The 17886-nt window shown below is 35.6% G+C and overlaps 1 protein-coding gene across 1 annotated transcript; it reads left to right on the top strand.

Annotated features, from left to right (window-relative positions):
- The first annotated feature begins 783 nt into the window (after positions 1 to 783).
- Positions 784 to 7276, top strand: LOC110101117 (calreticulin). The gene is made up of 14 exons (XM_020828897.2): positions 784 to 941; positions 1964 to 2071; positions 3132 to 3324; positions 3510 to 3768; positions 3854 to 3910; positions 4766 to 4813; positions 4917 to 5003; positions 5092 to 5149; positions 5232 to 5299; positions 5434 to 5529; positions 5617 to 5664; positions 5747 to 5797; positions 5886 to 5978; positions 6867 to 7276. Exons 1-14 carry the CDS (start codon positions 845 to 847, stop codon positions 6876 to 6878), a joined length of 1275 nt encoding a protein of 424 aa, XP_020684556.1. The 5' UTR covers positions 784 to 844; the 3' UTR covers positions 6879 to 7276.
- Positions 7277 to 17886: the final 10610 nt, after the last annotated feature.

Raw genomic sequence — 17886 nt, 5'->3', positions numbered from 1 at the left:
TTAAAATCTAAAACACTCCATTATACAAGTTATATCGATTCTCTTGATTACGAAATATTTCTTCAATATTTAAGTGCCTTAATTATGTTGGAATTAAGTTATCTTGAGTTTGTTAGATTCTTCTCACCGAGTCGTTTGATTCAACTATAAGCATGTTAAATTTGGAATTTAGATAATCATTATTTTAATTTTGAAAGTTTTTAATTCAAAAATTATCTCGAAATTCATGTTAATCATATGAATTTTCTAAATTCATATCAACATATATAAATATACAAAGCTCATTTTATAATATTTTTTGGGAGCTTTGATTATTAACTAAGACATCTGGTGTTCTCTTGCATATGTGGATTGTGGATGTAGGTGTGTTTACTTTAATTGATCTAAATATTATATATATATATATATATATATAAATTTATAGAAATATTATAATATACGTTAAATAAAAGGCCAAAATTTATTTCTGGCGTTAGAATTAGTCCTACGGTTTACCGTCATAAACCCATTTGAGTACACACGTGGCAAGAAATGATTGCTCGTCCGCTCCCGTGGACAAGCTAGAAGCAATAATAAGTAGCCACGTCAGCCTTCGTGACGTTTTGAAGCTGGGTTGGCCTCAGATCCAATGACTCTCCGGATCCCCATTATTGTGTTGCATTTCCAATCCCAGCCTTTTACTCCACCTAAGGAAATTGCAATCCAGCGCCCGACACTCGGGAGCACGTTATGATGCAGAGTTTCGAAAGACAACATAAGCAGGTTCGCTTCAAAAATTTATCCACTGGCTTATATAATCCCCATTTTCACCTTTCCTCTCGACCGTGATTAAATCAAGGTTGAAATGGAGCGCAGAGACGGCCGCAACCTCCTCCCGTGTCTTTTTCTCGTTCTTCTCTCCGTGGTCTCCGCTGATATCTTCTTCGAGGAGCGATTCGATGGTAACAATCAGGATCTAGATACTTTTTTTCTGAACTATATCGTTCAATTTGTCTCTGTCTTGGCCCGATCTGGTGACGTTTTCATGCGACCTTTCTTATCTCAATGTCGATCTAGTCTCGGGCCCTTTCAGCTATATTATTGTTTTGACATCCAGTATTGCTTTTGTGCCCTTAAGATCCGCAAGTTTTTTTATTTTTTATTTTTTATTTGATGAGCCTGTTCAGTGGAAATTGAACCACTTGGAATTATTGTCTTGGTATTTCTGCGATTTCTGCTATCTGAGGGTAAAGCATCTTGATCTGTTAGATGGATGGTAAATTTGCACTGTTAGGTGATGAAAGCCGATAGCTGTCAGGTATTGCAACTTGATCAGGGTGAAACCATTGAACCCTATCCTTAACTAGCAATCACGCTAGAAAATATAGATCTGAATTTTTTTTATCTGTACTGCTCAGGAAACGATATTGTACCGCCATAGCTTTTATTATATTGACCTATTGATAGCAAGTGAGCTAATCTTCGCGATGGCTGCTTAGGTTACACGCAGGAATCTTATAATATATCGAGCATTTGATCATAAGTTATTTTGGTTTAAAAAATATTTACAGTGTATCTTTATTTGCCCTCTCCTTCACTTTTCGTTGGATAGTGATGAATTTTCATTCTCTTAAAAATTGAGTGCACAAATTGTATTACTTAAGGAGAACTTTGTGCAACTTGTATGGATTAATGGCGTCTTAAGTCCGGCAGAAAAAAAAAAAGCTAGCTTTTACCATAACATTACTGAACTGATACTGCATTGTGAGTACATATATGCAGTTCCAGTCAAGAATGCCCAATTGTAGTGCATACTTTGGAGCAACGTCAATTAGGCTGATTTTCCCTCATGTGTAGCACATTTGTAGCGCTTTGTTTAATTTTCCGCGCATTATTAATTTTGACAATCCTCTTTTTAATATTATCTATGGGGTTCTTGAATCTTCTTATATCACTGAGTGCTCTTCTCTTTATCTTGGTTCAGATGGATGGGAGAATCGCTGGGTAAAGTCTGATTGGAAAAAAGATGAGAATTCGGCAGGCGATTGGAACCACACTGCTGGAAAATGGAGTGGTGATGCAAATGACAAAGGTGCTTGTTCTTCCCTCGCATTGCTTTTCCAACTACATTTGTTTTTATAACACAGTAACCACTTAGTGTTTTTTCTTGTAATCTTGAATAACATAAAAAGCCAAGCTATGAATCCTTTAGTTCCATGTTCAAACTATATTTGCTTTAATTCTGTTATCTTTGCCGCACTTTTGATGATCTTTCAGAAAGTGATAGCCCTTTATGCAGAGAAGTGGTTGTTGCATGAACAGAAGATTCTTCTAATCCAACAAAAGTGACCGTTTTGATCTATCTGCACTGTAATTATTGCACCGAACCTTTTTGGGACTCTAGGCTTCATGATAATTGAAAATAATGAGAATTAAAAAAATTTAGAAATAAAAACTATATAACCTTCTTTTAATAAATTTTTGATAAAATATATAATCAAACAAATCAATTATAATAAATCAGAAGAATTCAAAGGGAGTAACAAGGTGAACATTACAGGAAAGTTCAAAAAATTCAAAGGCGTCAAAAAAGTGAATCAAGTTTGTGTTGAGTTGATTGAAGTGATCATAATAATAGTTCGGTAAACTAACATTTTGTGAATGGCCAAAAAAAGCAACTAACCATATTGGTGGACTCCATAGGGCTTTATATTCGCTTCTAATTTAGAAAGGCATTAATAAATTTTTTTCCAATCAAACAAATTATAACAATAACGATCCTTTTGAGTAAAACCAAACCCAAACTTTGAATCAGTCCAATTTTTTTTTTTATTTGGAAAAAAACTTCCATCTTTCAATGTAGAACTGCAAATTATTATGAACTAAGTCATAACCATTGTCGTATAATGATATTATACTCAAATAATATACACTTAAAATGAAATCACTTCAGGTATTATAATTATGATCAAACTCAAATTTAAAGTTACATGAAATATGTTTAATTAATGATCTTTAATTATTCTCATATCTGAATAATTAAAGATCATTAATGGACCTTGATCTTGTTTGATTTTAAGATTTTTTATGATATAGTTCAATTAATTATTGATGTTGTAATTAGACTTATAAGGAGGTTATCGTTGATGTAGGCATCCAAACATACCCAGATTTTAGATTCTTTGCCATCTCTGCCCAGTTTCCTGAGTTCAGTAACAAGGACAAAACATTGGTCTTTCAATTTTCGGTCAAGCATGAGCAAAAGCTTGATTGCGGTGGTGGTTATATGAAATTATTGAGTGGCGATGTTGATCAAAAGAAGTTCAGTGGTGAGACACCATACAGGTAACTATTATTCCCTGCAGCATTGGTTTTTTAAATTGCACGCATTCGTCAGATTCCTATTTGTTTTTTATTGTGCGGTATCATTTTAACTTACATGCCTTATTAAATTAATACCTTATCTGACTCCTATCATTTATATTTTTGGTATTCTAAGATCTTTCTTATCGTTTAAATGCTTTGTTCAGCATTATGTTTGGGCCAGATATTTGTGGATACACTACGAAGAAAGTACATGCGATATTGACCCGTAATGGGAAGAATCACCTAATAAAAAAAGAGGTGGCTTGTGAAACAGATCAACTCACCCATCTTTACACTTTCATCATCCATCCCGATGCTACATACAGCATACTTGTTGACAATGTTGAGAAGCAATCTGGTAGTCTTTATAGTGATTGGGACCTTCTCCCACCAAAGCAAATTAAAGACCCTGATGCCAAAAAAGTATGCAAATTGCCAAGTCTTTTCTACTATTTGAAGGCCGTTAACATATGATTTTATTGTTATTATTTGTTTGTTTCTCCAACAGCCTGAAGACTGGGATGATAAGGAATATATTCCAGATCCCGAAGACACCAAACCTGAGGTATCTCCATTTTTTTTTTGCATGAAACAATAGTACTTTACAATTTAGGCTTCTTTTGACTATTTCTTTTATGCTGCTTTGATTTTTAAAGTTCTTCATCCGTGTGGAAAGGTGCAGCTGAAAGTTTTCCATTATATTTGCAACTCCTTCATGGCTTAATGATTATGTGTATGTAATACACTTGTAAAGCAGTGCATCCACCTCTGTTTGAGTACAATTGACATTATTTCATGCTACATAGTGTTGTGAAAGAAAACAAAGTTACCAAATCAAGCCTTGGTATTTTGTGACAACACAAGAAATTTCAACCTTCAAACAAAAACGTTGTTATCTACTGGCGCTATACGTTTTGATTCGCAGAAGCTAGATATCTTTGTACGCTTGAAAATATTCATATTATATTAACAAATGTTTCCTAATACAATGTTTTTATCTGATTACTAAAGTTTTTAATTCTTTTGTATTTTAGAAGCAAGAGAAGCATTATCATTTTAAATTTTAGCAATCATTATTGATCTCTCTTCACCCCCTTATCTCTATCTCCCCCCTTCTATCTCCCTTCTCTCTCTCTTTCCCTCGTCATTTGATTCACCTTGATTCTTTCCTTTTGACTTGTGACATTTCTTTGTGTACCCCTTACCCCAATCTAAATATTAATACCTCAAACTTGTCTTAATACCTTATGCATTTTCCAATATTCAAAATCTTTATTTTTTCCTAGCATCTTGAACTTGGCATTTCAGTTGAGATATGAATGACTTGGTACTGGACTTCATTCTTGTTATGTTGACTTCTTAAATTTCATATCATTAACGTTTCAGAGGAGGCTTATATTTGGCATTCCTTGCATTTCAGGGTTATGATGACATTCCCAAGGAAATACCTGATGCTGATGCCAAAAAGGTAATTTTTTCATTTTTTTTCAGTATTCCACTGGCAAAATATCCTTGCATTGCTTGATTCTTGCACTTTCATTTGCTTATATGAAAATGATATGGGTTTGCAGCCTGAAGATTGGGATGATGAAGAAGATGGTGAATGGACCGCACCAACCATTCCAAATCCCGAGTACAAGGGACCATGGAAGCAAAAAGTATGGAAAGAAATTTAGTATTTGCATTCTTATATTAAATATATGTGAATAACTACCTTTAAGCATATTTTTTCTAATTACTTCACAGAAAATAAAGAACCCTAATTACAAGGGCAAGTGGAAGGCTCCCTTGATTGATAACCCTGGTCCTCTCTCACTTCTATGTATCTTTGTTTAATTTTTTAATGGAGAAATTCTTTGTTACTGATTATATTTTAAACTTGACAGATTTTGAGGATGATGCTGATATTTATGTTTTCCCTGATTTGAAGTATGTTGGAATTGAGTTGTGGCAGGTATAACTTCACCGTATCGGTTAAGCTTATTGATATATAGTTAGTCTTTCCTATTCCTTCACAGTCGCAGTTGTGATTATTGACATAACTAGTATTCCTATCTTCTTTTTTATAAATCTATCATCTTCATTCAGGTAAAATCTGGAACCTTATTTGATAACGTTCTTATCACTGATGATCCCGAATATGCCAAGAGGGTTGCTGAGGAAACCTGGGGAAAAAACAAAGACGTAAGCTCATTGCCTGATTATTAGAACAGCTATTGAGAATCTTTTCCTTCTTTTAACTAAACACCATGCATTTTTAATCCTCATCAGGCTGAGAAGGCTGCTTTTGATGAATCTGAGAAAAAGAGAGAAGACGACGTATGATTCTTGCACCCTACTTGCTTGATTTCTCCCTAAAACAGGAGGTTTTTAACTCTTGATTTTAATGTTTATCCAACAGGAGAAAGTTGAGGATGAGAAGGATGATATAGATGATGATGAGGATGAGGATGTGAGTTTCTACCTTTGGCCTCTATACCATTTGTATTGATTCTCCTACTATCATATTGGTATTAATTTAAGTCCCCCATTCATCACAGGGCGAAGCTGATGGTGATGAATCTGATGTTGAGGATGCCAAGGAACATCATGATAAAGATGACGATAAAGATGAAGAGAACACAAGCCATCATGTATGTACCAATCATTGCTTCATATACTACTTCCTTGTTTTGTGTTACTATGGCCTTTTTAATTTGATACATTTAAGAAATAGAAGAAAATAATTGTAGTATAGTTCTTTGACCACCATGGACTAGAGCATCATCGACATAGCTGTGCTATTTCTATTGCCCTATGGTTGAGATCCTGGCACCCGGTATAAAAAAAAAAGTAAAGTTGCTATAACTCATTTTCTATTTAATAATCTGTTGCCTGAGCCCATCTCTAAGATACTTTAAATATATACAATTCATCTGATAATTTCATTGTAATTGCTAATGATTGTGTTTTGTCTTCAATTATTGTATTGTTTGACTGACACAATTATATAAATATATATATTTGGGAATAGTGGAAAGTAATATAGATTTCTATGTTTAGAAAGTGGTTGGACTCCCTCTGACTTAGTTTTAACCTAACGCATCCACGCTAGTGGTCGTGATGATTTTTAAGGTTGTTGTCATGGCTGGTGACTTTTAAACCAGCCCACCACCTGAGATCTGTGATCTGCCACACAAATAATTTTTTTTTTTGGAATTGGGTATCCACCCCCGTCATCTCCGAAAGGGTGTTTGACGGTGTGACTAATCCTCTTCTAACTTAGAAGAGGCACCCATCCCGAAATCCTTCTGACCTGCATTGGATTGACGCGACTTAAGAGGCGTTGCCGCTCGAGGGGAATCGAGCATGGGTTGGAAGGTTCCCAACCAAACTCGCCCACCACATGAATAATTACCAAGCCACGCAATTCCCAAGCTCTTAAAAAAAAATATTAAAGTTTTATATAAAATAATCTTATGAATCAAATCAATTTGTTCTGAATCCAATTTACTAAATTTTTTACCTTTTGTATTCTGCAGGATGAATTGTAATGCGATTGGCGAAGGGTAGGTCTGGAAATTTCCCTGTCAAGCTTCAAGGGAGTGTAGTGGTAGTTTGAATGGTTGAGCTGAGTTGCTCATCTTTCTTAATTTCAGACAATTTTTTCTCGGCCTATAAGTCCTTAAGGCAGGTTGCCTTTGAATGTTCCCTGATTTTGACTTCATAAATGGATGCGTGTTTTTTTTTTCTAAGTTCGTTTTGTCATAATGTTTTAATCTGAATTTTGGCTCGGCGTTTGTTTTGCCTGTTTAAATACTCAGTGCTCATGTAATAGAACATAAGTTTTCTCAATCTATTTCTGACCGGAGCAGAAATTTGAAGTATCTGCTCCTTTTATGTGTAGGCAGTGTGCCAGATTCAGTATTGCTAATTCGATGAGCTTGTTTTATGGGTTGAAGCTTATTGCTTTATATTTTCTCACAATTTGATCTGGCTTAAGCTCGGTTTGGGGCCGCAGGGGCGGCTTTTTTACTGCTGTTTAAAGTAGCTTTTTAATATAAAATTTTAATTTTTTTACTAGAAAGTTGCTTTAAGAAGCAGGAAGAAAACTGTCTCAAACTAACTAAAACTTAATATGTTTGTTTGAGTGGTAGCTGAGATAGAGATTATTGCATTCAGTGAAGGGCAATGCTTTTCAAATTTACCAAATTAACAATTTTGCAATATTAATATATTACAAATTATTGTCAATAATAATAATAATCTCAAAATTAATTGGATTATTTTTAATTCATTTTAATAATAATTTTTTTCTCAATTTATAATTCTTTGTACATACGGTCGTGATGGGCTGTGCTTTATTATTCTGCATAAAATAAGTTGTTTTATAAGTTCATTAATTTGATTGTTGAGATATTTAGCAAAAATGAGCAGAGGATTTTATTTTCAAGGGAAACTCTAAGAAGATGGATAGCTTCTGTTTCTGTTTTTTATTAAAAAACTATTAGAGTAATAAAGAAGGTACTATCTTGTAAAATTATTTGGTTGGTCAAGGCAGCTGGCCAAGGCCCTACGAAATTTTGTGCATTGCATTGACGCTTTGTGATACTGTTTAGTGTTTACCCCTCTCTATAGAAAGCTAACCAAATCATCTAAGCTCTTCCTTTGTAACATCATACTGTACTTTTTTTTTGGGGACATTTAGGTCAATTAAGGCAAACTCACACACACAACGTAAACACATAGACTCGAATCTTGGACCTCTTAGTGAGAAGCCTAAACTCTCAACCAATAGGCCAAGGAAAGTTGTGTACATCATACTGTACTTCAGATAGCGCAAACTTGTATTTATCAATTTATTGGATCATGGTAATGCTATAAGATATTACTATTCCTCTAATTTCATCCTCTACTTCATTCTCTTCTTTATAGCTGTTGCAATATATGATTACACACAAATGACTAATTTAAAGTTTAAAATTCTTTAATAGGTGCTTTTTTGACATTATTTTTATGTGAGAGAAAATATGAAGAGATTTCATTAAAAATCTAAAAAAATAGACATGTGACCATCTTCCAACATCTGCAATAAATTTTCGCATTATTTTTATTTGGTTTCTTTTGTTGGATCAATAAACAGGCAAATTAGCTGTTAAATTGCTATATTGGGTGTTAATTAGGGGCGCACATGTGTGTCGAGCTTGAGTCATGATTAACTCGAGCTTGGCTTGTCGGCCACACCGTGAGCTCGAACTCGAGCTCAAATATGTCATGCTCGAGCTAGGCTCCGAGCTCACGATTTGGCCGACGAGCCAAGCTCCTCGCGATGAATGCGAGCTTGCGAGGTATAAGGCTCTCTGCATGCTCTGATCAAGCTTCTATGTTCAAGGTTTCGTTCCATGTGACCACGCCTGAGCTTTTGCTTCCGCTCTCGAGTTGCCGCTTCTGCGCTCGTGCTTCTGCCTTCCGCGCTTGAGATGTTTGACGAGTAATCAAGTTGAGCTTCATCTCTCTTCCTCATCAGTTTCAAAATTATGACAAATTTAATGGCTGCTAGAACTAGCACTTCAGTCTCTCTTAGTGGTTTCAAAATCGCTATAGAAAACCTTTGCTGTGGAAAACAGTTATAGTGGTCTTGTAGTGATTTTGGAATAGCTACAAATCTTTTCATTACGGTCAAATCTCCCTCTTCCCCTCATGGATCCCCCCTTTCCTCTCACGACTTCCCTAATCTACCTTTATCCACACCTTCACCCATTCCTTCAGTTTTAGACCGGCTTTGGTCTAATATTGTGGCCACACCCGAAACCACCTCCTCCTCCCTTCCTATCTCCTTCTTGTATACTCCTGAAGAGATAGTGCCTTTCAACAAGTAAAAGATAGCTGCGGTTGCTCCCGAATGGGACCTTTGTCTGGTTGGATACTCTCTTGGTAAGAGGCCTTACTACGAATCTCTTCTCTCTGCGGCAAAAAGAGATTGGAAAAGTCAAAGGTACTTTTCAACTCATAGCTCTCAGTGATGATTTTTTCCTGTTCAAATTCTCTAATGCGGAAGACGTCGACATGGTTTGGTTGAAAGGGGCTTGGTATTTCTTTGGTAATCCATTTCGGTTGTCTTCCAAAAATGGTCTCCTCTTTTTCAACCAATTAGGGAGAATTTTTCTTCCGTTCATATATCCCTATAGTGGTTGATGCTCTAATTGCTGCCAAAACCAGATTGACTTATGCCCGTATTTGCATTTAAGTGTCTCGGACTTCAAAATTTCTAGATTTCATACCTATATCCCTGGAAGAAAAAGTGATTCACCTTAAGGTGCAATATGAATGGAAATCGAACTTGTGTTTTCATTGTAATTCTTTAGCACATTCCACATCAGCTTGTCCATCAAATCCTAACCCTTTCGAGCTTCCTACCTGTGGGCGCATCTTCTCCCGTTAGCCTCAGAACAGGTTCCAATCTCGCGCCCCAACACCTAAAGGCATTAACTTGCCTCACTCTTCCCATCTCCTAACCCCTTAAGCTATTAACTCACCCAACAAAATTCCTCCTTCCACCCATCTTAATACTAACCTCACTCAGAGCTCATCTATCACTCCTTCCCATTCCTCCACCACCTTCACTCCGCCTCAAGTTATTTTGAACTCCCCAACCATCCACCCGACTTCCACAAATAATCCTCCATCCAATCCCTGTTCTTCTTCCAAACCTCCCACAACAACGACCTCCATAAGCTTTATATCAGACCTCGAGGTTCAACCCCTCCATAGCAGCCCCACCATCTCAAACCTTAACTCCCCCACTGATTTAACTCTGGGGAAGGATGAGGAGGTGCCTACTGTTTCATTGATTTCCACAATAGAATCCTCTAAAAATAAATTTAATGTTCTCCAAAATTGTAACATAGAGCAAGACACGCTCTCCTCAGATACTTCCTCATTGTCTAATGGTGAGTTTCAAGACAACTCATCTAGCAAAATCGCCACATCTGCACAAACAAAATCCTCTAGTGAGAGAGTGAAAAAGCCCCCAAATGCAAAAAAAATAAATGATAAGTCCATCTATTACAGCTTGGAGTATTAGAGGATTTTCCTACTCTGATAAGGTTTTCTGCTACAAGAGACTATCCCAATCTTTGAGGCTTGATATGTTATGTATTATGGAGAACAAGATTCACCTCTCAGCTTTGTCTGATCCTCTTTTCTTCAACAAACTCTTGGTTTTTGACTAGAAAGATAGTTGTAACAATTTTCATTGCTCCAATTCAGGTAGAATATGGATTAAATGGACTCGTGACAGGATTACCTTCAATCCCTCTTTCATCTCTTATCAGATGATCTCTAGTATGGTTGTTTTTTGGTCTTCTAAGCCTTTTCTCTTATATGTTATCTATGCCTCCAATAATCATGAAGAGAGGAAAGTGCTATGGGAGTATATTAACTCTATTGACCCGTTGGAGGATTACCCTTGGATTTTAATGGGGGATTTCAACAACTGTAGATTTCTGACCAACAAGCTTGGGGGTAATGCTTTAATTCAAAGTCATCTTCATGATTTCAATGCTACTATATTCAATATGAAGCTTAAAGAACTTGCTTATGTTGGAAATCCTTATACTTAGTTTAATCAGAGGCTGGATAAGCCTATTCATATCAAGCTTGATCGTATGCTGGTTAATGATGATTGGTTTGCTTCCTTTCCCAACTCTGACTATGTGATTAAAAGCCCTTCTTGCTCTGATCACAATCCTATTATGCTTCATCCTGGGGAAAGACTTCTTCCCCTCATAGATTTCTTTATAAGAACTATTAGGCAAAAATTGATCAATTTTGGTTGGCCCTGATGTCCATCTTCTTTGCTAAGTCTAATGGTCATCCTTTGGTCGATTTCTGTAATAAGCTTAAGCATTTGAAGCTTTCCATCAAGGGGAATAATAGGGCTAATTCCGATTTGTTGGGGAGGCACTTGGATACTCTTCATCAAAAGCAAGCATATTTATTTAATATGCAGTGTAGGGATTGTAACAATCCAGATATCTCGCTTGCCTTAAAAAATGTCAGTAACCAACTTGTGTTTGCCACTTCTAATTGGACTTCTTGGGTTATGCAAAGGGCAACAACGAAATTGATGTCTCATGGTGAAGATGATTTAAAGTTTCTCTTCTCTAAAATTCAGATCAGGAGGAATTACAAAAAAACCTCTCTATCTCTCACCATGTCAACTGCCTCTTCTTCTTATATAGATTTTGTTTAGGCCACCATCAACCATGTCCAAACCCTTTATAATCCCCAACCTCATCAGTCTGTTGATATCAATTTATTTCCTCGGGGGAACTATATTTTGTCTAATCTTGTTGATAATCTTACTATGCCCATCACTGATCAAGAAATTAAGAAGGTGATTTTCTCTGGAGCCTCTTGCTCTGCTCTTGGACCAGATGGTTTCAACTTTAACTTTTATAAGAGAACATGGCTTATCACTGGCCCTACCATTTTCAAAGCTTTCAAGACATTCTTCCACAGTGCTTATATGCCTTGGATTGTTAAGAATATTGCTGTCACTCTCATTCCTAAGAACATTCACGCTTCTTCTTTATCAGATTTCAGGCCTATCTCACTATGCAACACAATCTACAAAATCATTGCAAAAATTTTGGCTACCCGCCTCAAACCCATTATGTCAATTATTAATAAAAGGAATAATACTGGGTTTATTCAAAACAGAGTCTCCACTGATAATATTATTCTTGTTAAAGAATTATTATTTCACTCCAGAATTTCCTCCAAATATAGAATCATGTGTGCCAAGCTTGACATTAAAAACGCCTTTGATAGTGTCTCTAGAGAATTTATTTATGATAGGCTTTTGCAAAAGGGATTCCCTAGCTTGTTTATAAAATGGGTGGAAGCCTCGATTAATGATGCCATGTTTTCTCTTTGTATTGATGGTGCTTTATAAGGATACTTTCCCTCTTATGTTGGTATTAGACAAGGTTGCTCTTTAAGTCTTTTACTTTTCAGTGTGGTCATGGATGCTTTTCTCATGCCTTTTGGATGAAGATGCTAGATTTCAAGTTCCCCAGGTGGATGATATTCACATTTATCATCTTTTATATGCATGATCTTCTCATTTGATGTTGATAGCTGCAAAACTCTGGTTCAAATTTTGGATATTTTCTCTGCAGCCACTGTCCTTTACATTAAGTGCATTAATGCTGTTGCCATTTGTGTCACTCTTAAAAACCCAATTCCCTCTAAGTTCATTAACTATCTAGGTATTCCTATATCTCCATACAATCTTAAAGTTGCCGATTTCTCGGGTTTGATGGAAGTTATTTGCCACAAACTATCTGGATAGAGAGCAAAATCTTTATCTTTTGTCGGGCGGTTACAGTACCTTTGCTTTACTATTTGGAATACCATTGCTTAGTTGATTAGAGGCTCGATTTTACCAAAATCTATTATGAAACAAATTAATAAACTTTGTGCTAAATTCTTTTACTTTGGTGACACTTCCATTAGAAAATTGCATATGGTTTCTTGGAAAAATATTTGCAAACTCCCTTCTTTGCAAGCTCTTCATTTCAGCTATCATTGTGCTCTTATTGTCAGGATTTATAACAATAGGAATTTCCTGTCCAATTGGCTTTTGTCTAAGTACATTTCTCCATGGAAACCCCCCCTTCAAAAGCAACTCATTTTTGGAAGTCACTGTGTAATCATGCGACTATTGCTAGAGAGATGTTCAACTTTAATGTTTGTCATACTTTCCAATATCTCTTTATTGGGATTATTGGATCGGTGGTAAAAGGATTGAGGAGTGGGTTATCACATCTATAGGGGCTTTTTCCCCTTAATGTCTCTATTGATGTTTTATTAAAAGAAGATGGGTGGGCGATACCCCTTAATTACCGCTCTGCTGCTCTTGATATCCTGAATCTATTTCCTGTAGATAATTCGATTAACTTATTCTGGAGTGATGGTAAAGCCTCGGGTCTCAACAAGTTTATAAATTACTTTTATAAGCAGCTTTCCACGGTTAATTGGCATCACTTTGTTTCGCACAAAAGACATGCTTTATGTTTCTCTACCTACTATTGGATGGCGATCTCTAATGGCCTAAAAACTACAGACAATCTCATTCATATGGAGATTTCTGTTAATCAGCAATGTGTTCTATGCAATTCTTGTGCTGAATCTTCTACCCATTTATTTTTTAAGTGTGATTTTACCTTTACTATCATTATGAATTTGTTGTCTTCTCTTAAAAGCCATTTGCTTAGGCCTAATTTACTCAAAGTGTTTGATAACATATCTGTGGCTAATGTTAAGGTCCGACCGTTATATTACCTCTCCTGGCTTGTTGCTTTGTTTATATGATTTGGAAAGAAAGAAATGAGGGGAAGTTTGGTAACTCTCAAGCTTCTATTATCATGGTTTGTCACATGATTCGTAGAGCTGTTTTCTTGAAAATTTGTAAATGGAGAAATTCTGAAATCCTGTTAGACTCGCTGCAATGATTTTGACTAAATTTTTGGTGGAGTCCCTATCGGTATCTTGGCTGTTTTGCAACAATATGCTGCCTTTTTCTGATCCAATTGGCTTGTGGGTTCAGTTTTCGGTGGGCGATGATGTTTGAATTGCCCTTCTCCCCTTGGACGACAACTTTTTGATCTTCCTTGATACTGCAGTTGCTATCATTTTCGCAACCAGGGGACATTTTTTCCTTCGGCAATTCATTTTGGCTGAGCCTGTCTAACCTCGGGTTAGACAGTTCTATCTCTCCTTTGAGTTTCTATGATTTTTGTATGCGTTAGCTCTTTCACATAGTCGCTTTTGGTTTTTTTTTTTTTTGGCTCTTTATTGTAATTTTGTTTCTCTTTTGCCTCTTACACATGTGACTAGTTCCTGATTAATGTAAATGGGCTCTGCCCTCAATTTTTCCCAAAAATAAATACTGCAAAAGCCTTATTTTTCTTTATTGTTGGCATGGGCAGATCCCCATTGAGTTGAGGGGGGGCAAATGCCCCCCCTCAAATTTTTTTTTTAAAAATTTTAGAGAGATATTTTGGAATATTTTGGGTATTTTGGGTATTTTGCCCCCTCTCAAAAAATTTTTTTGCCCTCATTTAATCAATCCTAAGCATCTTTGCCCATCCCCCATAAATTTTTTTTTTGCTCACCCTGAAAAAAGAAGCTGGATCCGCCCCTGATTGTTGGTGATAAACATCATAAAAATAAAAAAGGGAAAACTAAAGAAAAAATAGGGAAAATTATACACTCCATTTCAGAGATTTATGAAATCTACCCTCCACACAATACAAGGAAACAACATAAAAGCATATACGATAATAAACGACAAGGAAGAAGATATCTTTTTAAATAATCACAGCTAACGTGAAACTACACAGTCGCCAATATAGCAAATGCAATCTGCATGATTCCTACTGCAGATCGACTTAGGATACGTTTTTTGCTGGCAAAAACTTTGGCAATCATTGAAGGTGCATCCATGTAATTCAAACCGTTTATGTTCACATGCTGTATTATCCATCATCCCTGCACCATTCAGTACGTAGAAAACATCAGATCATTTCATCATATTAGTTTATAATTAATCAGAGACATTTTAATAAAAATAATATAATTTGACTCTCTCTTTTGAAAATTTATTAAAAGATTGAAATTTTAATATGTAAAGACAGCAATTTTTCATATTACTATAGATGATTACATCCAGGGGCGGAACCAGCCTTTCATCTTAGGGGGGGCAAAATTTTCTTTGTATAATAGACTAATATAAATAAAAAAGATGATATAATTCAAAGTGAAATCATGTATTCCATTATGATAGGAAAATTAAAAATCATTACAATTTTATCAATCTATTTTGCATTTTTTGATAATATTGGATAACATCTTCATTGGTTGAAATTTTAACAATAAAGACAGTAATTTTTAATATTGCTGTAGATGATTACATCAAATAATAATGGTAATATTCATGGAGAGAGAGAGAGAGAGAGAGAGAGAGAGAGAGAGAGAGAGAGAGAGGCTGACCTAAAGTTGGGAGGAGGAAGAGAAGGATAAGAGCTGGAACTATTCTCCGAGAGAATTCCATTGCCAACTAAAGATAGAGAGTTGAGAATGAAAATACTAATTGCTTCCTCGACTTTTTATAGGCAATTCGAAAACATTCACACATCTGAAGCAAATCCTTCCTGAAGAGATAAAAAAGAAAAAGCCCTCTCGTTATATTTAACTTTTAGCTTATTGGAATATATTTGACGAAGTGAGGCATTTGCAGATTTGAATGGCAAATTTTTTAAAACAGACAGTTTTGAAAATTAATCTGATTTAATCAACTAAAAAACAGAGATAAGAGTAGCCATAGTCGCCCTATCCCTTCATGGCTAGAGAAATTATTATGTGCAGAGTCGGGACGTAGCGGACTCCAATAAAATCTCGACACATGTACTGTAAGTACACTTAGATATTCATTGCTATTTCTTATTTAGTTTTTTTCTTTGCCAGCTGGACCAACCTGACCTAGAAAGTTTATGTTCAAATTTTACGGCTGAAAAGTGGCGCTCTTTTTTTTTTTTAAATGAAATACCGCAAAAGCATCATTTTTTTTTATTTTAGCTCAACAAACTTGTCATAGCTGTTGAGAAAGAATAAACTAGAAAAATTCAATGAAGATGAAGAATTGTTTAGAGGAGGAAAAGCCGATGAAGATGAAGATTAATTTGAAGGAGGAGGAGAAGCCGACAAAGATGAAGATTAATTTGAATGAGGAGAAGCCGATGAAGAAACAATGAATTATAATTTTTTTTCTTTACACTTAGGGAATATGCCAGAGTCTGATGGGGCATCGCCCCCTAGAGGGGGTCCGAGGGGGCAGCGCCTCGGCCCCTAGCGGGGGTCTAAGGAGGTACTGCCCCCGGCGGGGTTCGCCATCTTCATCGACTTCTCCTCCTACTAACCAATCTTCATCTTCGTCAGCTTTTCCTCCTCTAAACCAATCTTCATATTCATCAAATTTTTCTCTTTTCTTCTTTTTCAACAACTATGCAAAGTTTATTGAGCCGTTCAATTCAAAGATAAGCATGCAATATTTGGAGATTATTTGGTTACTCTATTATGCTTTAAAGCTTCAATATATGCTTCAGTCTCTTGATTCAATCCCATTTGAACTTGGATTAGACTAATTTTCATGTCATTGGGTTCGTCTTGTCATGACATTTAATTTGACTGTATGTTTGCTAATATTGGATTTTGGATAGTCTCAAACTTAATTTAAAAGTTTCCAATTCAAAAATGTCTCAAGATTCATGCCAGGTCAAGGTGATTTTTTGGGACATATAGACACTTTTACTTGGGGTCTATTTGGAATTGCTGTGGTATTTTATAAATGTGATTGTAAAATTATTGCGAGAAAAAAAATAATAAATCATCACGTTCTTTTAAAAGCAAGTGTAAATATTATAAATATATTCTAAAAAAAATTGAGCAATTATTTTTATAGCTATCATATATTAGCAAGTTTGATTGTAACATTAGTTTTTCATTACATAAAAATATGAAAGATAACAAAAAAATTACAAGAAAGAAATAGCCAAATAGAATTGTAGACGCGGTACGAATAAAACAGCTAGAAAGCTTCCCCAAACAAATCCTTAGTTTCATATAGCCATTTGTCAAAGATGGTAAAGCAACTAATGGCATAAATATAATATGGGTTTGCTTGTTAGCTTATTTTTATTGATTGTTTATTTTACAGATATGAACATTAGTTGGCATGTAATCATTTACTTATCTTATGTTATCTTCATTATTTGAAAATTCTAAAAATTCTATTATATTATGAATGAGATGCAACAGCACTATTTTGAAAATCGGACCGGACCGGTCGGTTCAACCGTGAACCGGTCTGATCCAGCTTTAGAACCGGCTCTGTAGTGGACCGAATCAAACCGGATTGAACCGGCGGTTCAACCGGTGAACCGTTAAAATGGTCCGGGTTGAAAAGAACCAGCCGGTTTATAAAAAAATTTATTTTTGTTTTAATTAAAATTCTAAAATTTACTTCAGCTGCTTATGTTCAAATTTCATAAAATATCACTAACTTTAAAATCTTTCCAATATTTACAAATGCTGCCACTATAATCTGCATGCAACCAGCCCAAAATGTGGGAGTCCAAGCTGTCCCGGTGTTTATAAACTGAAGCAGGTCTGGTAACAACCTGAACCTATTTATCCTATTTTCTTTCGACCCGATAACACCCACTGAACTCGATAAGTTGCTGCTTCCTCTTAGACACCTAACGGCTCTTTTTTGAGCATTTGAGGAGATTTTCAATTGTGTAAATTAACCTCTAAATGCTTTTCCAACAACTAAAAGATTTCCAGAATTAGTTTTCTATTTTTTCTATAATGTCCTCAACATTTGGATTGTTTAGAACCTTAAGCAAAATTCTTGAAATCTGAAACTCGTCCTCCCAACCTTGAGTTCTTCAAGGTTCCATCATTTGCCAAGGAATTGTACAAGGAAACTTACAA

This window comes from Dendrobium catenatum, unplaced genomic scaffold, assembly GCF_001605985.2.
Source record: "Dendrobium catenatum unplaced genomic scaffold, ASM160598v2 fragScaff_scaffold_1122, whole genome shotgun sequence".
Taxonomy (NCBI): Eukaryota; Viridiplantae; Streptophyta; class Magnoliopsida; order Asparagales; family Orchidaceae; genus Dendrobium; species Dendrobium catenatum.
This window is presented reverse-complemented; position numbering and strand designations above follow the sequence as displayed.

Excerpts from the sequence above, each read along its gene's own strand:
- LOC110101117 (XM_020828897.2), top strand. The coding sequence starts at position 845 with ATGGAGCGCAGAGACGGCCGCAACCTCCTCCCGTGTCTTTTTCTCGTT. Across the intron at positions 3,769-3,853 it reads AAGACCCTGATGCCAAAAAA|CCTGAAGACTGGGATGATAA; the intron begins GTATGCAAATTG and ends TTTCTCCAACAG. Across the intron at positions 5,665-5,746 it reads AGAAAAAGAGAGAAGACGAC|GAGAAAGTTGAGGATGAGAA; the intron begins GTATGATTCTTG and ends TTTATCCAACAG.